This window comes from Rhinoderma darwinii, chromosome 3 (genome assembly GCF_050947455.1).
Source record: "Rhinoderma darwinii isolate aRhiDar2 chromosome 3, aRhiDar2.hap1, whole genome shotgun sequence".
Lineage (NCBI taxonomy): Eukaryota > Metazoa > Chordata > Amphibia > Anura > Rhinodermatidae > Rhinoderma > Rhinoderma darwinii.
Window position 1 is genome coordinate 418,805,149 of NC_134689.1, and position 18,982 is coordinate 418,824,130.

The window sequence follows — 18,982 nt, forward strand, 5'->3', positions numbered from 1 at the left end:
TAGGGAGTTTTTGTTGCTATATATTGATGTCACTGGGCTTTCTTGCAGTCATGAGCAGATCTCTTTTCTCTGGTATTGTATTAGCAGTTGGACAATTTCACGTTGAAAAGAATGGATGACTTGACCATTTTGTCATTGCCCAGGAAATACATTGCAGAATATAGTCATTACAGCGGCAAAATTAAGCAACTACATAGCGATCATTTAGTCACAGAGTCACCTAGGCTTCATAGAAATGCATAGCTCCTGCTCTCTCCTCCTCTTAACTGGAGAGAGGAGGGGGAGAGGAAGAGAGATATGAGATAGATAGATAGATACCCCCCTCCTCAATACAAAAAACCACATAAGCGAAGAAAAAAAAACAAGTCCTTTAATAAATATTCAGAACATGTTAAATAACAGGAGTATAAATGTTGGATGGGGGATGGGGTAGCAGTGACATCACGGATCCTCTGGTCACAGCTTCTGGTTAGGGCTGTACATTTGATAACAGCGTCAGATCAGGTTCTTTATGAGGTCTTGTTCCTTTAAGTCTTGTAGGGTGTGAGCGTGAAGACGTGTGAGGTCTGCTAGATCCTCCCAGACTAGAAAAACGGGAAAAAAAGGGGTATGACATAAGAACATGGCAGGATCGATGACTCTTCACATCATGGAACAGATATCCATTGGTCAAAAAAAGATAATTTGTTCACCATAGTCACCTATAGATGATAGGTATGAGAGAACATTAGGAGTCATTATTATGAGTACGGCCAGCTTAAAGGAACACTCCAAGCAACACTGATGCACCGTTTCCTGCCTGGTTAAGGGCCTGAGGAGGTGGAGCATGACATGTTCCTTCACCTAAGGCCCTCCACTAGGCAGAACATGGTGCATATGTTTTACCTGGAGTGTTCCTTCAATCATACCTCACAACTTTTTAATCCCAAATTGGGGAACATTTTACGACCCACCCTACTTCTGCCTGAGAAGGCTCCAAAATTGACTATAGGCCCTATTCACGTATGCATTTAAGTTTACCATTTTGGGCAGCACCCAAAAGTGAAAAGAGGCCGGGAGCGAGTGAGCGATTGGATCCGTCACAGCGTCATGGCTTCCATTATTTATTACAGTACAAAGAAGAATTCCAGAGAGGTTCTCATAAGAACTTACCATAAGAGAACAACAGGCTTCCTCGAGGTTCTCGTAGCAATAAACTATGGAAAAAACTGACCAAAGCCCCTGATGACAGAGACCTCTCTGGAAGGGGAAGAGATTTTAGGTAGGCAAAGTCGACAGCCAAGGGGTTCCTCGGGGGCGGGGAAACACAGTTGATGACTACGTCCCACACAATGTGCCACACGCCCACATCTAGGGAGTCAAGACAAAATGACATTTCTTATAGGATAGCGAATTATTAAAGACATAAGTATCACAACTTAGTACTAAAGGTCACATGTCGTTGAATCGTGAACTCTGATTGGTTACTGTGGACATCAAGGCTTCTTTTTCTGAGTAAGATTATAATATATACTCCTTAAAGAGGCTCTGTCACCACATTATAAGTGGCCTATCTTGTACATGATGTGATCGGCGCTGTAATGTAGATTACAGCAGTGTTTTTTATTTAGAAAAACGATCATTTTTGACGGAGTTATGACCTATTTTAGCTTTATGCTAATGAGTTTCTCAATGAACAACTGGGTGTTTTACTATATGACCAAGTGGGCGTTGTACGGAGGAGTGTATGACGCTGACCAATCAGCGACCAATACGCGTCATACACTTCTCTCCATTCATTTACACAGCACATTGCGATATAGCTATATCGCTATGCATTACTGCAATGTCCTGACAATGAATATACATTATCTCCAGCCAGGACATGATGTGTATTCAGAATCTTGACCATTTTGTAGCGTCTGTGTGAGACCACAGCACAGCGAGATCTCGCTGCAAATGACAGTTTACAGCGTAATCTCGCGAGACTACGCTGCTATGCTGTAAATCACAGAGAAGTCCAGAGAAGTGTCAGGATTCTGAATACACATCATGTCCCGGTTGGAGGTAATGTATATTCATGGTCAGGACACTGCAGTAACGTTATAGTGTGTTTATGTGGCTGCACATAGCGATATAGTTATATCGCTATCTGCAGTGTAAATTAATGCAGAGAAGTGTATGACGCTGATTGGTCACTGATTGGTCAGCGTCATACACCATACCTCCCAACCGTCCCGGATCCGGCGGGACAGTCCCGGTTTCTCACCACTGTCCCGCCATCCCGGGCGGTCTGCAAAATGTGCCGCCGGGCGCTGCAGCTGTCTCAAAACAGCTGATCACTGCTGACAGGCGCCCTGCATGCCGGACGTCTGCGGCAGGTGACAGGTCAGGTGACTGGACTGGTCTACTCCCGGGCCGGCATCGACACCAGTGAGAACACCGCCGCAAGACTCCTGCCTTCTTCTGACGGTGAGTGAAAGCAAAGCGGAAAGTGGCAGCAGTAAGGCTACCTCTTATAAGGGGGTTGTGTTGCACTACCTACAGGGAGCTGTGTCTGGCGCTATGTACAGGGGGGCTGTGTGGAGCAATCTACAGGGGGGCTCTATCTGGAGCTATCTACAGGGGTGCTGTGTCTGGCGCTATGTACAGGGGGGCTGTGTGGAGCAATCTACAGTGGGGTTGTATCTGGAGCTATCTACAGGGGGGCTGTGTCTGGAGCTATCTACAGGGGGGCTGTGTGTGTCGCTATGTACAGGGGGGCTGTGTGTGGAGCTATCTACAGGGGGGCTGTGTCTGGCGCTATCTACAGGGGGGTTGTGTGGAGCAATCAACAGGCGGGCTGTATCTGGAGCTATCTACAGGGGGGCTGTGTGTGGAGCTATCTACAGGGGGCTGTATCTGGAACTATCTACAGGGGGGGCTGTGTCTGGCGCTATGTACATGGGGGCTGTGTGTGGTGCTATCTACAGGGGGATGTGTGTGGAGCTATCTACAGGGTGGGCTGTGTGTGGAGCTATCTACAGGGGGCTATGTGTGGAGCTATCTACAGGGGGCTATGTGTGGAGCTATCTACAGGGGGCTATGTGTGGAGCTATCTACAGGGGGCTATGTGTGGAGCTATCTACAGGGGGCTGTATCTGGAGCTATCTACAGGGGGCTGTATCTGGAGCTATCTACAGGGGGCTGTATCTGGAGCTATCTACAGGGGGCTGTGTCTAGCGCTATGTACAGGGGGGCTGTGTGGAGCAATCTACATGGGGCTGTGTCTGGCGCTATGTACATGGGGACTGTGTGTGGCGCTATCTACAGAGGGGCTGTGTGTGGAGCTTTCTACATGGGGGCTGTGTGTGGAGCTATCTACAGGGGGCTGTGTGTGGAGCTATCTACAGGGGTCTGTGTGTGGAGCTATCTACAGGGGTCTGTGTGTGGAGCTATCTACAGGGGTCTGTGTGTGGAGCTATCTACGGGGGGGCTGCGTCTGGAGCTATGTACAGGGGGGGGCTGTGTCTGGAGCTATCTACAGGGGGCTGTGTGTGGAGCTATCTACAGGGGGCTGTGTGTGGAGCTATCTACAGGGGGGTGTGTGTGGAGCTATCTACAGGGGGCTGTGTGTGGAGCTATCTACAGGGGGCTGTGTGTGGAGCTATCTACAGGGGGCTGTGTGTGGAGCTATCTACAGGGGGCTGTGTGTGGAACTACGTACAGGGGGGCTGTGTGTCGAGCTACGTACAGGGGGGCTGTGTCTGGTGCTATGTACAGGGGGGCTGTGTCTGGCGCTATGTACAGGGGGGCTGTGTGTGGAGCAATCTACAGGGGTGTTGTATCTGGAGCTATGTACAGGGGGCTGTGTGTGTCGCTATGTACAGGGGGCTGTGTGTGTCGCTATGTACAGGGGGCTGTGTGTGTCGCTATGTACAGGGGGCTGTGTGTGTCGCTATCTACGGGGGCTGTGTGTGGAGCTATCTACAGGGGGGCTGTGTGTGGAGCTATCTACAGGGGGGCTGTGTGTGGAGCTATCTACAGTGGGGCTGTGTGTGGCGCTATGTACAGGGGGGCTGTGTGTGGAGCTACCTACAGGGGGCTGTGTGTGGAGCTACGTACAGGGGGGCTGTGTCTGGTGCTACGTACAGGGGGGCTGTGTCTGGCGCTACGTACAGGGGGGCTGTGTGTGGAGCAATCTACAGGGGGCTGTGTGTGGAGCTATCTACAGGGGGGTCTGTATCTGGAGCTATCTACAGGGGGCTGTGTCTGGCGCTATGTACAGGGGGGCTGTGTGTGGATCAATCTACAGGAGGGCTGTGTGTGGAGCTATCAACAGGGGGGCTGTGTGTGGAGCTATCTACAGGGGGCTATGTGTGGCGCTATCTACAGGGGGCTCTGTGTGGAGCTATCTACAGGGGGCTGTATCTGGAGCTGTCTACAGGGGGCTGTATCTGGAGCTATCTACAGGGGGGCTGTGTCTAGCGCTATGTACAGGGGGGCTGTGTGGAGCAATCTACATGGGGCTGTGTCTGGCGCTATGTACATGGGGACTGTGTGTGGCGCTATCTACAGGGGGGCTGTGTGTGGAGCTTTCTACATGGGGGCTGTGTGTGGAGCTTTCTACAGGGGGGCTGTGTCTGGTGCTACGTACAGGGGGGCTGTGTCTGGCGCTACGTACAGGGGGGCTGTGTGTGGAGCAATCTGCAGGGGGGCTGTGTGTGGAGCTATCTACAGGGGGGTTGTATCTGGAGCTATGTACAGGGGGCTGTGTCTGGCGCTATGTACAGGGGGCTGTGTGTGGAGCAATCTACAGGGTGGCTGTGTGTGGAGCTATGTACAGAGGGGCTGTGTCTGGTGCTATGTACAGGGGGCTGTGTGTGGAGCTATCTACAGGGGGCTGTGTGTGGAGCTATCTACAGGGGGGTCTGTATCTGGAGCTATCTACAGGGGGCTGTGTCTGGCGCTATGTACAGGGGGGCTGTGTGTGGATCAATCTACAGGAGGGCTGTGTGTGGAGCTATCTACAGGGGGCTGCATCTGGAGCTATCTACAGGGGGGCTGCGTCTGGAGCTATCTACAGGGGGGCTGCGTCTGGAGCTATCTACAGGGGGGCTGCGTCTGGAGCTATCTACAGGGGGGCTGCGTGTGGCGCTATGTACAGGGGGGCTGCGTGTGGCGCTATGTACAGGGGGGCTGTGTGTGGCGCTATGTACAGGGGGGCTGTGTGTGGCGCTATGTACAGGGGGGCTGTGTGTGGCGCTATGTACAGGGGGCTGTGTGTGGCGCTATGTACAGGGGGGCTGTGTGTGGCGCTATGTACAGGGGGCTGTGTGTGGAGCTATGTACAGGGGGGCTGTGTGTGGAGCTATGTACAGGGGGGCTGTGTGTGGAGCTATGTACAGGGGCTGTGTGTGGAGCTATGTACAGGGGGGCTGTGTGTGGCGCTATGTACAGGGGGGCTGTGTGTGGTGCTATCTACAGGGGGGCTGTGTGTGGAGCTATGTACAGGGGGGCTGTATCTGAAGCTATCTACAGGGGGCTGTGTGTGGAGCTATCTACAGGGGGCTGTTTGTGGAGCTATCTACAGGGGGGCTGTGTGTGGAGCTATCTACAGGGGGGCTGTGTGTGGAGCTATCTACAGGGGGGCTGTGTGTGGAGCTATCTACAGGGGGGCTGTGTGTGGAGCTATGTACAGGGGGCTGTATCTGGAGCTATGTACAGGGGGGCTGTATCTGGAGCTATGTACAGGGGGGCTGTATCTGGAGCTATGTACAGGGGGGCTGTGTGTGGAGCTATCTACAGGGGGGCTGCATGTGGAGCTATCTACAGGGGGCTGCGTGTGGAGCTATCTACAGGGGGGCTGCGTGTGGAGCTATCTACAGGGGGGCTGCGTGTGGAGCTATCTACAGGGGGGCTGCGTGTGGAGCTATCTACAGGGGGGCTGTGTGTGGAGCTATCTACAGGGGGGCTGTGTCTGGCGCTATGTACAGGGGGGCTGTGTGTGGAGCAATCTACAGGGGGGCTGTGTCTGCCGCTATGTACAGGGGGGCTGTGTGTGGAGCTATGTACAGGGGGGCTGTGTGTGGAGCAATCTACAGGGGGGCTGTGTCTGGCGCTATGTACAGGGGGGCTGTGTGTGGAGCAATCTACAGGGGGGCTCTGGTGGATGATTTTTCCGTTGACCGGTAGCAGAGTTACACAACTGGAAAAAAAAAATCCACATCATGTAACTCTGCTACCTGTCAATTGAAAAGTCATCCACCACAGGGTCTCCCTCTTGACTTTCATTGTTCTCAGCCTGTTGGTTTGTCCTGCAGCCGCCGCCGCCGTGATGAGTAAATGTTATACCCAAGATAGGAAAAGTAACACAAAGACGATATAACCGGATCCATAATATCTGTGATATTCAGACAGTCTAGAGATCCGCAGTGACAATGTGCACACGTGTTGATGCCGGATATTGGGCGTGGTTAGGGGGCGTGGCTTAAAATGTCCCTCTTTTCCGAATTCAAAAGTTGGGTGGTATGATACACTTCTCTCCACAACGCCCACTTGGCCATATAGTAAAACACGCCCAGTTGTCCATTGAGAAACTCATTAGCATAAAGCTAATATAGGTCATAACTCCGTCACAAATGATCGTCTTTCTAAATAAAAAACCACTGCTGTTCTCTCCATTACAGCGCCGATCACATCACGTACAAGATAGGCCACTTATAATGTGGTGACGGAGCCTCTTTAACCCCTTCCCGCCATTTTTCAAATTTTCACTCTTGTTTTTTCCTCCCCACATTCCAAAAGCTATAATTTTTATATTTTTCCGTCTATATAGATGTATGAGGGCTTGTTTTTTGCGGTACAAGTTGTAGTTATTCATCGCACCATTTATTGTACCGCATAATGTACTAGGAAGCTGAAAAAAAATTATTTGTGGGGTGAAATGGGCAAAAAACAGAGATTACGCCATGTTTTCACGGCGCCCATCAGGCAGTAAAAATCACATATTCACCTTATTCTACTGGTTGATACGATTACGGCGATACCAAATTTATATGTTTTGTTTTATGTTTTACCACTTTTTAGAAAAATAAAACTATTTGCTAAATTAAAAAAAACGACGCGATGGCTTCTTTGAGGGGGCACACCCCTGATTCTAACACTTTAAGGCGAAATTCACACGAACGTCTGCGGTTTGCGCGCACAATAAAACGCAGCGTTTTTTGCGCGTTGCAGCTCCGTGTGTCATCAGTGTTTGGTGCGTGGCTGCGTGATTTTCGCGCATATGCCATCCTTATGACACGCGGTTTTGAGGTTTAGAAAAATAAATGAAGGAGGTTTTATTTTTCCCTTCATTTCTTGATCTACTGTTGCGCGAACCACGCGCAGCACATGGAAGTGCGTCCGTGTGCTGCGCGTGATTTTCACGTACCCATTGACTTCCATGGGTGCGTGATGCGCAAAAAAACGCTCAACTATAGGACATGTCGTGAGTTTCACGCAGTGGACACACGCTGTGTGAAAAACACGGAATGTCTGAATGTCCCCACTGCCTTACATAGGTCCGTGCGACGCACGTGATTTTCATGTTCGTATCACGGACATGAACTACGCTCGTGTGAATAAGGCCTAAATGCCACGGTCGCGATTGACCGCGGCATTTAAGGTGTTAAACGGGCAGAATCAAAGTGAACTTTGATTCCACCCGTTGCAGTGAAGTGTCGGCTGTGTAACATAGCCGTCACCCGCTGTGTATGGAGCGAGCCTGTGAGCTCGCTCCATATTTCCCTTTAACCCTATATTGCGTTAAAGGGTTAAAGTAATCAATGGTGTCTCCTACGAGACCAAGGGGTTTGCCTCCGCTCCATAGGTGGGCTTGTCCAGAAAGTTCTTTGTCCAATCATGTTTACTGTTGGTCATTCGGTGGAGGACATATGACCGACCTGTATTTTAAGAAAGCTAAGCATGGGTGGAACCCTTCTCCTTGGGTCTTGGCCACCATCTCCCTCTCCCCCGTGGTTGGGATTGGAAGTCTTTCTAGATGGTATGGATATGTGCCAGCAGCACTTCTACTCAATGTTGGATCTCCGCACGAACATGGAGACCATGAATTGTCACCCACTGACAATGTCTTCTGTAACTAAGCAGCAGCCTGACCCTACTTGGACCACCACCTACCAAACAGCTCAGCTGATAAATTGTTCTGTAGGGCATTTGAAGGTCCCTTATTGGAGAATTACAATGGTTGAGCTCACCCTTAGTGTCCCACTCAGAATAAGATGGCAGCATCAGGGGCGAGTCTTTATCGCAGAGTTCCGTGCCAGTGAATCGTTGATGATTGGACCTCACCCACACATAGGGACGGCCATACTTGGCATACGCGGCCAGCAAAAAAAGTGTGCAGTGCGTTTCCTGAAAATTTTGGATAACATTAGCACATTACGGACGAATACATCAGAAGACATAGTATATGAGTGTTGGGCCGAGACACAAGATTTCACCATAAACCCTAGTGTGACCCTACCACCAATTACCACCAACTTCTGTCTCTTAATTCTGGACTGGAAATATAGTAAAGTCTGCACTACTTCATCCTTGAACTCATGAAATGGAGGAGATAAGGCATTTGCTCAGGAGGAAGAAACCAGAAGGAGAAGATAAGGATTAAGGTAAATGGTGAAGCTTGACGTAGGACAAGTAATGAGGTCCAGAAGAAGAACCTTTGGACAGAAGGTCTGGAAACTACATGTGTATGGCAGAGAAGGGAGTGACTGAACAAAAGCGAAATGCTAGACAAGGATCATAGAAGACCATGAAGACCATCACCATAACTTAAGCCAAAGAGAAGAACGTTGACCCCGAAAGGCAGTAATGTAAACTACTGGACATAGTTACATAGTTAGTACGGCTGAAAAAAGACACATGTCCATCAAGTTCAACCAATATTCAACATAATAGTGACAATTCATGGTTGATAGGGACGTAAGATTACATTATGCCCTGTATTAGGCAGAAGGTTTAGAACAGATAATCATGAGGGAATGGTGGGTCTAGGGTCACCATAGACACACATACATTTGTATGATCCAACCAAGAATGATTTGGCAGACCCATCAGATCGCTATGCGTGTAACATATACTGTATAAAGACTTCTAAAAACATAGAAGTCAATATTTGATGAATATTGTGGAAACCTCTGTGTCCTGACTGTATATGAAGCAGCTCTTCCTCCCCCTTTCTCAGCTAGAATGCCCAGCACAATCTCAAGCACCAATCAGAAGTTGAATTGCATCGAGCCAGTCAGGTGCATTCAACCAAAGGTTTCTCTATCTATTTTTTTGAAGCTGAGACTTTGGTTTACTGTTTTGATCTTATGCAATACTAAACAAGCTATAATCTTACCGGAATAGCAATTTCTCTATCACACGGAGAAGCAGGAGGTAGCAGAGCAGAACCGCTGTGGGGGAAAAAAAATGAATATCTGTGTCCTGACTGTGAATAGAGCAGCTCTCTCTTTCTCTCTCACAGCTACAGTATCAAGCATTTATATTTTAGCACTTCTTATACCCCCACCAATCAGCAGAAAGAAAGGGACGCAATATTTCAACGAGCACCGTGTCCTCTTCACTATTTACATGAGCACAGTCCCATTTATACAGTTGTGGCTGTGCCTGGTACGTCACCTCAGTCCCATTCACTTGAATTTATTATGCAATCAAATATTTTTCTTACATACTGTTTTTTCAAGATCTCTGCTTGTTGTCAGTTAATCGAAACATTATTGTTTACATTCAGTGTCCCCTAGCACAGTTAAAGGGATTGTTGCAAAATATCATTGTAAGACCTACCATCCTGGAGTGCAGGAAAGAAAGATGTATGCTGCTACTTTGTTTAAATTTACAAATTATAGTCCAGACTAATACATTGTTGCATAATCAGCAGCTGCGTGAACAGGACTAGGTCAGGTATTTAGCCTCTGAATGTAAACAATATCTTTTTTAATTCATTGGCAGCAAGCAGAGATCTTAAAAAGTCATACATATGACTCTTTGGAGATATCCTATCCCATGACACAATGGAGGAGCCTGGAGATACCGTGTTGTGGACTGGTCACTGCCGCAGCTAGGAAGGTGATAACTGGTCTCACTGCTGAGGGACCCAGGAGAGCGAGGAGGTGGAGAGCTCTAGAAGACAGGGTGACAAGATATTGGGAGACTGATCGCAATGAACAGAAGACTGGTCAAGCGTAGACATCCCGGAACTCACCAGATCATCATTCACCACCGTCAGTAAAATCTCTTCTCTGCCCCTCAGCCAAGGCTGGAAGTATCGGAAGCCCTAGAATAGAAATATAGCAACACATGAGAAGCGAATGAGATGCCTCGTATAATGTACTGCAGTCACATGCACAACTGCTTACTGATTGGAATCTGCTAGGATTTTAATGAACAATAAACTTCTGCACAAAACAGGTTAGATGAGAACTGGTGAAATGCATTGTAGGAGTTTTTTTTATGTTTAATATTATTTTCTATTTCCCACAAGTAGTGTTCTATAAGAACTAATATAATGCTGGCCCTATGGAAGAGAAAATAAGTACTATAACACTCCCCCCTATATACAAGAATATACACTACCGTTCAAAAGTTTGGGGTCACCCAGACAATTTTGTGTTTTCCATGAAAACTCACACTTATATTTATCAAATGAGTTGCAAAATGACTAGAAAATATAGTCAAGACATTGACAAGGTTAGAAATAATGATTTTTATTTGAAATAATAATTTTCTCCTTCAGACTTTGCTTTCGTCGCTCCATTTGCAGCAATTCCAGCATTGCAGACCTTTGGCATTCTAGCTGTTAATTTGCTGAGGTAATCGGGAGAAATTTCACCCCATGCTTCCAGAAGCCCCTCCCACAAGTTGGATTGGCTTGATGGGCACTTCTTGCGTACCATACGGTCAAGCTGCTCCCACAACAGCTCTATGGGGTTGAGATCTGGTGACTGCGCTGGCCACTCCATTACAGATAGAATACCAGCTGCCTGCTTCTTCCCTAAATAGTTCTTGCATAATTTGGAGGTGTGCTTTGGGTCATTGTCCTGTTGTAGGATGAAATTGGCTCCAATCAAGCGCTGTCCACAGGGTATGGCATGGCGTTGCAAAATGGAGTGATAGCCTTCCTTATTCAAAATCCCTTTTACCTTGTACAAATCTCCCACTTTACCAGCACCAAAGCAACCCCAGACCATCACATGACCTCCACCATGCTTGACAGATGGCCTCAGGCACTCTTCCAGCATCTTTTCAGTTGTTCTGCGTCTCACAAATGTTCTTCTGTGTGATCCAAACACCTCAGACTTCGATTCGTCTGTCCATAACACTTTTTTCCAATCTTCCTCTGTCCAATGTCTGTGTGCTTTTGCCCATATAAATTTTTTCCTTTTATTAGCCAGTCTCAGATATGGCTTTTTCTTTGCCACTCTGCCCTGAAGGCCAGCATCCCAAAGTCGCCTCTTCACTGTAGACGTTGACACTGGCGTTTTGCGGGTACTATTTAATGAAGCTGCCAGTTGAGGACCTGTGAGGCGTCTATGTCTCAAACTAGAGACTCTAATGTACTTGTCTTGTTGCTCAGTTGTGCAGCGGGGCCTCCCACTTCTCTTTCTACTCTGGTTAGAGCCTGTTTGTGCTGTCTTCTGAAGGGAGTAGTACCCACCGTTGTAGGAAATATTCAGTTTCTTGGCAATTTCTCTCATGGAATAGCCTTCATTTCTAAGAACAAGAATAGACTGTCGAGTTTCACATAAACTCTCTTTTTCTAGCCATTTTGAGAGTTTAACCGAACCCACAAATGTAATGCTCCAGATTCTCAACTAGCTCAAAGGAAGGTCAGTTTTATAGCTCCTCTAAACAGCAAAACTGTTTACAGCGGTGCTAACATAATTGCACAAGGGTTTTCAAGTGTTTTCTAATCATCCATTAGCCTTCTAACACAGTTAGCAAACACAATGTACCATTAGAACACTGGAGTGATGGTTGCTGGAAATGGGCCTCTATACACCTATGTAGATATTGCATTAAAAACCAGACGTTTGCAGCTAGAATAGTCATTTAGCACATTAACAATGGAAAGAGTGTATTTCTGATTAATTTAATGTTATCTTCATTGAAAAAAACTGTGCTTTTCTTTCAAAAATAAGAAAATGTCTAAGTGACCCTAAACTTTTGAACGGTAGTGTAAGTACTATAACACTCCCCCCTATATACAAGAATATAACTACTATAACACTCCCCCCTATATACAAGAATATAACTACTATAATACTACGTCCTATATACAAGAATATAACTACTATAATACTGCCTCCTATATACGAGAATATAACTACTATAACACTCCCCCCTATATACAAGAATATAACTACTATAACACTCCCCCCTATATACAAGAATATAACTACTATAATACTGCTCCTATATACAGGAATATAACTACTATAATACTGCTCCTATATACAGGAATATAACTACTATAATACTGCCCCTATGTACAAGAATATAACTACTATAATACTGCTCCCTATATACAAGAATATAACTACTATAATACTGCTCCTATATACAAGAATATAACTACTATAACACCCCCCCCCCTATGTACAAGAATATAACTACTATAATGCTGCCCCCTATATGCAAGAATATAACTACTATAATACTGCTCGCTATATACAAGAATATAACTACTATAATACTACCCATATATACAAGAATATAACTACTATAATACTGCGCCCTATATACAAGAATATAACTACTATAATACTGTCCCTATATACAAGAATATAACTACTATAATACTGTCCCTATATACAAGAATATAACTACTATAATACTGTCCCTATATACAAGAATATAACTACTATAATACTGTCCCTATATACAAGAATATAACTACTATAATACTGTCCCTATATACAAGAAAATAACTACTATAATACTGTCCCTATATACAAGAATATAACTACTATAAGGGCATGACCACACATGGCGGAATTCCTCCGCAACTGTCCGCATCAATGCCGCACCTAATCCGGGTTGCGGATTACGGCTGCGGATCTGCACAAAATGTGCAGAAAATTGATGCGGACTAGCTGCTGCGGACTGCGGGAAAAGTGCTTCCCTTCTCCCTATCAGTGCAGGATAGAGAGAAGGGACAGCACTTTCCCTAGTGAAAGTAAAAGAAATTCATACTTACCGCCCGTTGTCTTTATGACGCGTCCCTCCTTCGGCATCCAGCCCGACCTCCCTGGATGACGCGCCAGTCCATGTGACCGCTGCAGCCTGTGCTTGGCCTGTGATTGGCTGCAGCCGTCACTTACACTGAAACGTCATCCTGGGAGGCCGGACTGGAGACAGAAACAGGGAGTTCTCGGTAAGTACGAACTTCATTTTTTTTTACAGATACATGTATATTGGGATCGGTAGTCACTGTCCCGGGTGCAGAAACAGTTACTGCCGATCGCTTAACTCTTTCAGCACCCTGGACAGTGACTATTTACTGACGTCTCCTAGCAACGCTCCCGTCATTACGGGAGCCCCATTGACTTCCTCAGTCTGGCTGTAGACCTAGAAATACATAGGTCCAGCCAGAATGAAGAAATGTCAAGTAAAAAAAGCAAGACGCATCCGCAGCACACATGACATGTGCATGACAGCTGCGGACTTCATTGCGGAACTTTGAATCTCCATTGAAGTCAATGGAGAAATTCCGCCATGAGTCCGCAACCAGTCCGCCACTGCTCCGCAACAGACAGAGCATGCTGCGGACACCAAATTCCGCTCCGCAGCCTATGCTCCGCAGCGGAATTGTACGCATCGTGTAAACGAACACTGCTAAATTAAAGTGAAAGTCAATGTAGAAACGGCTCCGCTGCGGATTAACGCTGCGGAGTGTCCGCAGCGGAATTTAAGTGCAATTCCGCCATGTGTGAACCCGCCCTTATACTACTGCCCCATATATACCAGAATGTAACTACTATAATACTACTGCCCCATATATACCAGAATATAACTACTATAATACTGCTCCCTATACCTATATACAAGAATATAACTACTATAATACTGCTCCTATATACAAGAATATAACTACTATAATACTGCTCCTATATACAAGAATATAACTACTATAATACGGCCCCCTATATACAAGAATATAACTACTATAATACTGCCCCATATATACAAGAATATAACTACTATAATACTGCCCCTATATACAAGAATATAACTACTATAATACTGCCCCCTATATACAAGAATATAACTAGTATAATACTGCCCCCTATATACAAGAATATAACTAGTATAATACTGCCCCCTATACCTATATACAAGAATATAACTACTATAATACTGTCCCTATATACAAGAATATAACTACTATAATACTGCTCCTATATACAAGAATATAACTACTATAATACTGCCCCCTATATACAAGAATATAACTACTATAATACTGTCCCCTATGTACAAGAATATAACTACTATAATACTGCTCCTATATACAAGAATATAACTACTATAATACTGCCCCTATATACAAGAATATAACTACTATAATACTGCTCCCTATGTACAAGAATATAACTACTATAATACTGTCCCCTATATACAAGAATATAACTACTATAATACTGCTCCCTATACCTATATACAAGAATAGAACGACTAATACTGCCCCCTATACATATATACAAAAATATAACTACTATAATACTGCTCCTATATACAAGAATATAACTACTATAATACTGCCCCCTATATACAAGAATATAACTACTATAATACTGTCCCCTATGTACAAGAATATAACTACTATAATACTGCTCCTATATACAAGAATATAACTACTATAATACTGCCCCCTATATACAAGAATATAACTACTATAATACTGCCTCCTATGTACAAGAATATAACTACTATAATACTGCCCCTATATACAAGAATATAACTACTATAATACTGCTCCTATATACAAGAATATAACTACTATAATACTGCTCTATATACAAGAATATAACTACTATAATACTGCTCCTATATACAAGAATATAACTACTATAATACTGTCCACTATATACAAGAATATAACTACTATAATACTGCCCCTATATACAAGAATATAACTACTATAATACTGCCCCTATATACAAGAATATAACTACTATAATACTGCCCCTATATACAAGAATATAACTACTATAATACTGCTCCTATATACAAGAATATAACTACTATAATACTGCCCCTATATACAAGAATATAACTACTATAATACTGCTCCCTATGTACAAGAATATAACTACTATAATACTGTCCCCTATATACAAGAATATAACTACTATAATACTGCTCCCTATACCTATATACAAGAATAGAACGACTAATACTGCCCCCTATACATATATACAAAAATATAACTACTATAATACTGCTCCTATATACAAGAATATAACTACTATAATACTGCCCCCTATATACAAGAATATAACTACTATAATACTGCCTCCTATGTACAAGAATATAACTACTATAATACTGCCCCTATATACAAGAATATAACTACTATAATACTGCTCCTATATACAAGAATATAACTACTATAATACTGCTCCTATATACAAGAATATAACTACTATAATACTGCCCCTATATAAAAGAATATAACTATTATAATACTGCTCCTTTATACAAGAATATAACTACTATAATACTGCCCCTATATACAAGAATATAACTACTATTATAGCGCCCCTATATACAAGAATATAACTACTATAATACTGCTCTATATACAAGAATATAACTACTATAATACTGCTCCTATATACAAGAATATAACTACTATAATACTGTCCACTATATACAAGAATATAACTACTATAATACTGCCCCTATATACAAGAATATAACTACTATAATACTGCCCCTATATACAAGAATATAACTACTATAATACTGCCTCTATATACAAGAATATAACTACTATAATACTGCTCCTATATACAAGAATATAACTACTATAATACTGCTCCTATATACAAGAATATAACTACTATAATACTGCCCCCTATATACAAGAATATAACTAGTATAATACTGCCCCCTATATACAAGAATATAACTAGTATAATACTGCCCCCTATACCTATATACAAGAATATAACTACTATAATACTGTCCCTATATACAAGAATATAACTACTATAATACTGCCCCCTATATACAAGAATATAACTACTATAATACTGTCCCCTATGTACAAGAATATAACTACTATAATACTGCTCCTATATACAAGAATATAACTACTATAATACTGCCCCTATATACAAGAATATAACTACTATAATACTGCTCCCTATGTACAAGAATATAACTACTATAATACTGTCCCCTATATACAAGAATATAACTACTGTACTACTGCCCCTATATACAAGAATATAACTACTATAATACTGCTCCTATATTCAAGAATATAACTACTATAATACTGCTCCCTATACCTATATACAAGAATAGAACGACTAATACTGCCCCCTATACATATATACAAAAAATATAACTACTATAATACTGCTCCTATAGACAAGAATATAACTACTATAATACTGCCCCCTATATACAAGAATATAACTACTATAATACTGCCTCCTATGTACAAGAATATAACTACTATAATACTGCCCCTATATACAAGAATATAACTACTATAATACTGCTCCTATATACAAGAATATAACTACTATAATACTGCCCCTATATACAAGAATATAACTACTATAATACTGCCCCCTATATACAAGAATATAACTACTATAATACTGCCCCCTATATACAAGAATAGAACTACTATAATACTGATCCTATATACAAGAATATAACTACTATAATACTGCCTCCTATATACAAGAATATAACTACTATAATACTGCTCTATATACAAGAATATAACTACTATAATACTGCCCCCTATATACAAGAATATAACTACTATAATACCGCCCCCTATATACAAGAATAGAACTACTATAATACTGATCCTATATACAAGAATATAACTACTATAATACTGCCTCCTATATACAAGAATATAACTACTATAATACTGCTCTATATACAAGAATATAACTACTATAATACTGCCTCCTATATACAGGAATATAACTACTATAATACTGCTCCTATATACAAGAATATAACTACTATAATACTGCTCTATATACAAGAATATAACTACTATAATACTGCTCCTATATACAAGAATATAACTACTATAATACTGCCCACTATATACAAGAATATAACTACTATAATACTGCCCCTATATACAAGAATATAACTACTATAATACTGCCCCCTATATACAAGAATATAACTACTATAATACTGCCCCCTATGGTAATGCAGTAAATATTACTTGTAGTGATCCGAGTAGAGACAGGTCAGAGAGGAAATAATCCAGTTTCTGCTTTTCTTCATCCTAAAGAAACAGTGAGAAGCAGCGTCTGTTATTAGCTGATAATGATTTTGATATGTGCAGACATCATACAAATAATGACATCACATACAAGAAAATGTCTATCAGTGCTATAACTTTCAGTAATTTTTATCCTTATATCTGAAGAGCGGTAATGTCACTGCTGTGTAATATATCCTATCTGGAGAGTGGTGAAGTCATCGCCTGTATGATAAAACTTATATTTTAAAGCAGTGAAATCTCAGAATATAACTAATGACCTGAGATGATGTCACTGCTGTATAATGTAACCTATGTGGAGAGCGGTGATGTCACGGTTGTGTAATGTAACATATCTGGAGAGCGGTGATGTCACTGTTGTAGAACATCTGTCTCTCTCCTCCAGGGACCCTGTAGTGAGAGTTCCATAGTGTGGCTGCTCATATAATGGACACCAACTTTGTATTGATACAATTTGGAATTTAGTTGCCTATCTGAAGCTCCGCACACTGGTGACGCGAAGAAGCGCAGAGAAGAGAGAAGAAGCGCAGAGAAGAGAGAAGAAGCGCGGAGAAGAGAGAAGAAGCGTGGAGAAGCGCGGAGAAGAGAGAAGGAGGGGGAGAAGAGAGAAGAAGGGGGAGAAGAGAGAAGAAGGGGGAGAAGAGAGAAGAAGGGAGGAGAAGAGCGAAGAGGAAGGGAGGAGAAGAGCGAAGAGGAAGGGAGGAGAAGAGCGAAGAGGAAGGGAGGAGAAGAGCGAAGAGGAAGAAGGAGAAGAGCGAAGAGGAAGAAGGAGAAGAGCGAAGAGCAAGAAGGAGAAGAGCGAAGAGCAAGAAGGAGAAGAGCGAAGAGCAAGCAGGAGAAGAGCGAAGAGGAAGAAGGAGAAGGAGAAGGAGAAGGAGAAGAGCGAAGAGGAAGAAGGAGAAGAGCAAAGAGGAAGGAGAAGAGCGAAGGAGGAAGAAGGAGAAGAGCGAAGGAGGAGGAAGGAGAAGATCGAAGAGGAGGAAGGAGAAGAGCGAAGAGGAAGGAGAGAGAAGTAGAGAGAGAAGTGTGTGTGTGCGCGGGCGTGTGTGTGTGTGTGTGTGTGTGCCCCACCTGTCCATCGCTGTGCAACTTATCACATATATATATATATATACACACACACACACACTTACTCTGAGGTTCATGTTGTCGTTGCTGGATACAGCAGCTCGGATTTAACCCCTTGTGGTCACTGTTCAGTCTCCAGCGTTCATCCTCTATTCCCTCGTCATCACATCCTCCGTCTGGAAGCCATTCCCTGCTCTGTGTGCGCAGCCTCCCCCGCCTCCTGCATGATAATGACAACCAGCTAACAAGGCCTCATCCCAGCACACGCTGGTAAAGTAGCCTTTATTGTACCCTCCCATTCTTCACCATTCTTAATCTGCTGTGTGGTGTTATAGGTAAGAGAATCAAAAGTAGGTTACTAGGAGGTAATTTCATAACTCCCTCTGACACAGAAGA

The 18,982-nt window shown here is 43.5% G+C and overlaps 1 protein-coding gene across 1 annotated transcript; it reads right to left on the reverse strand.

The window, feature by feature from the left end:
- Positions 1-349: 349 nt before the first annotated feature.
- On the reverse strand, positions 350-18,864 carry LOC142748435 (uncharacterized). Its single transcript, XM_075855535.1, has 8 exons — positions 18,652-18,864; positions 17,459-17,521; positions 10,229-10,300; positions 10,058-10,146; positions 9,365-9,419; positions 8,217-8,373; positions 1,153-1,350; positions 350-584 (listed from the first exon to the last, which is right to left on the reverse strand). Exons 1-8 carry the CDS (start codon positions 18,661-18,663, stop codon positions 496-498), a joined length of 735 nt encoding a protein of 244 aa, XP_075711650.1. The 5' UTR covers positions 18,664-18,864; the 3' UTR covers positions 350-495.
- Positions 18,865-18,982: the final 118 nt, after the last annotated feature.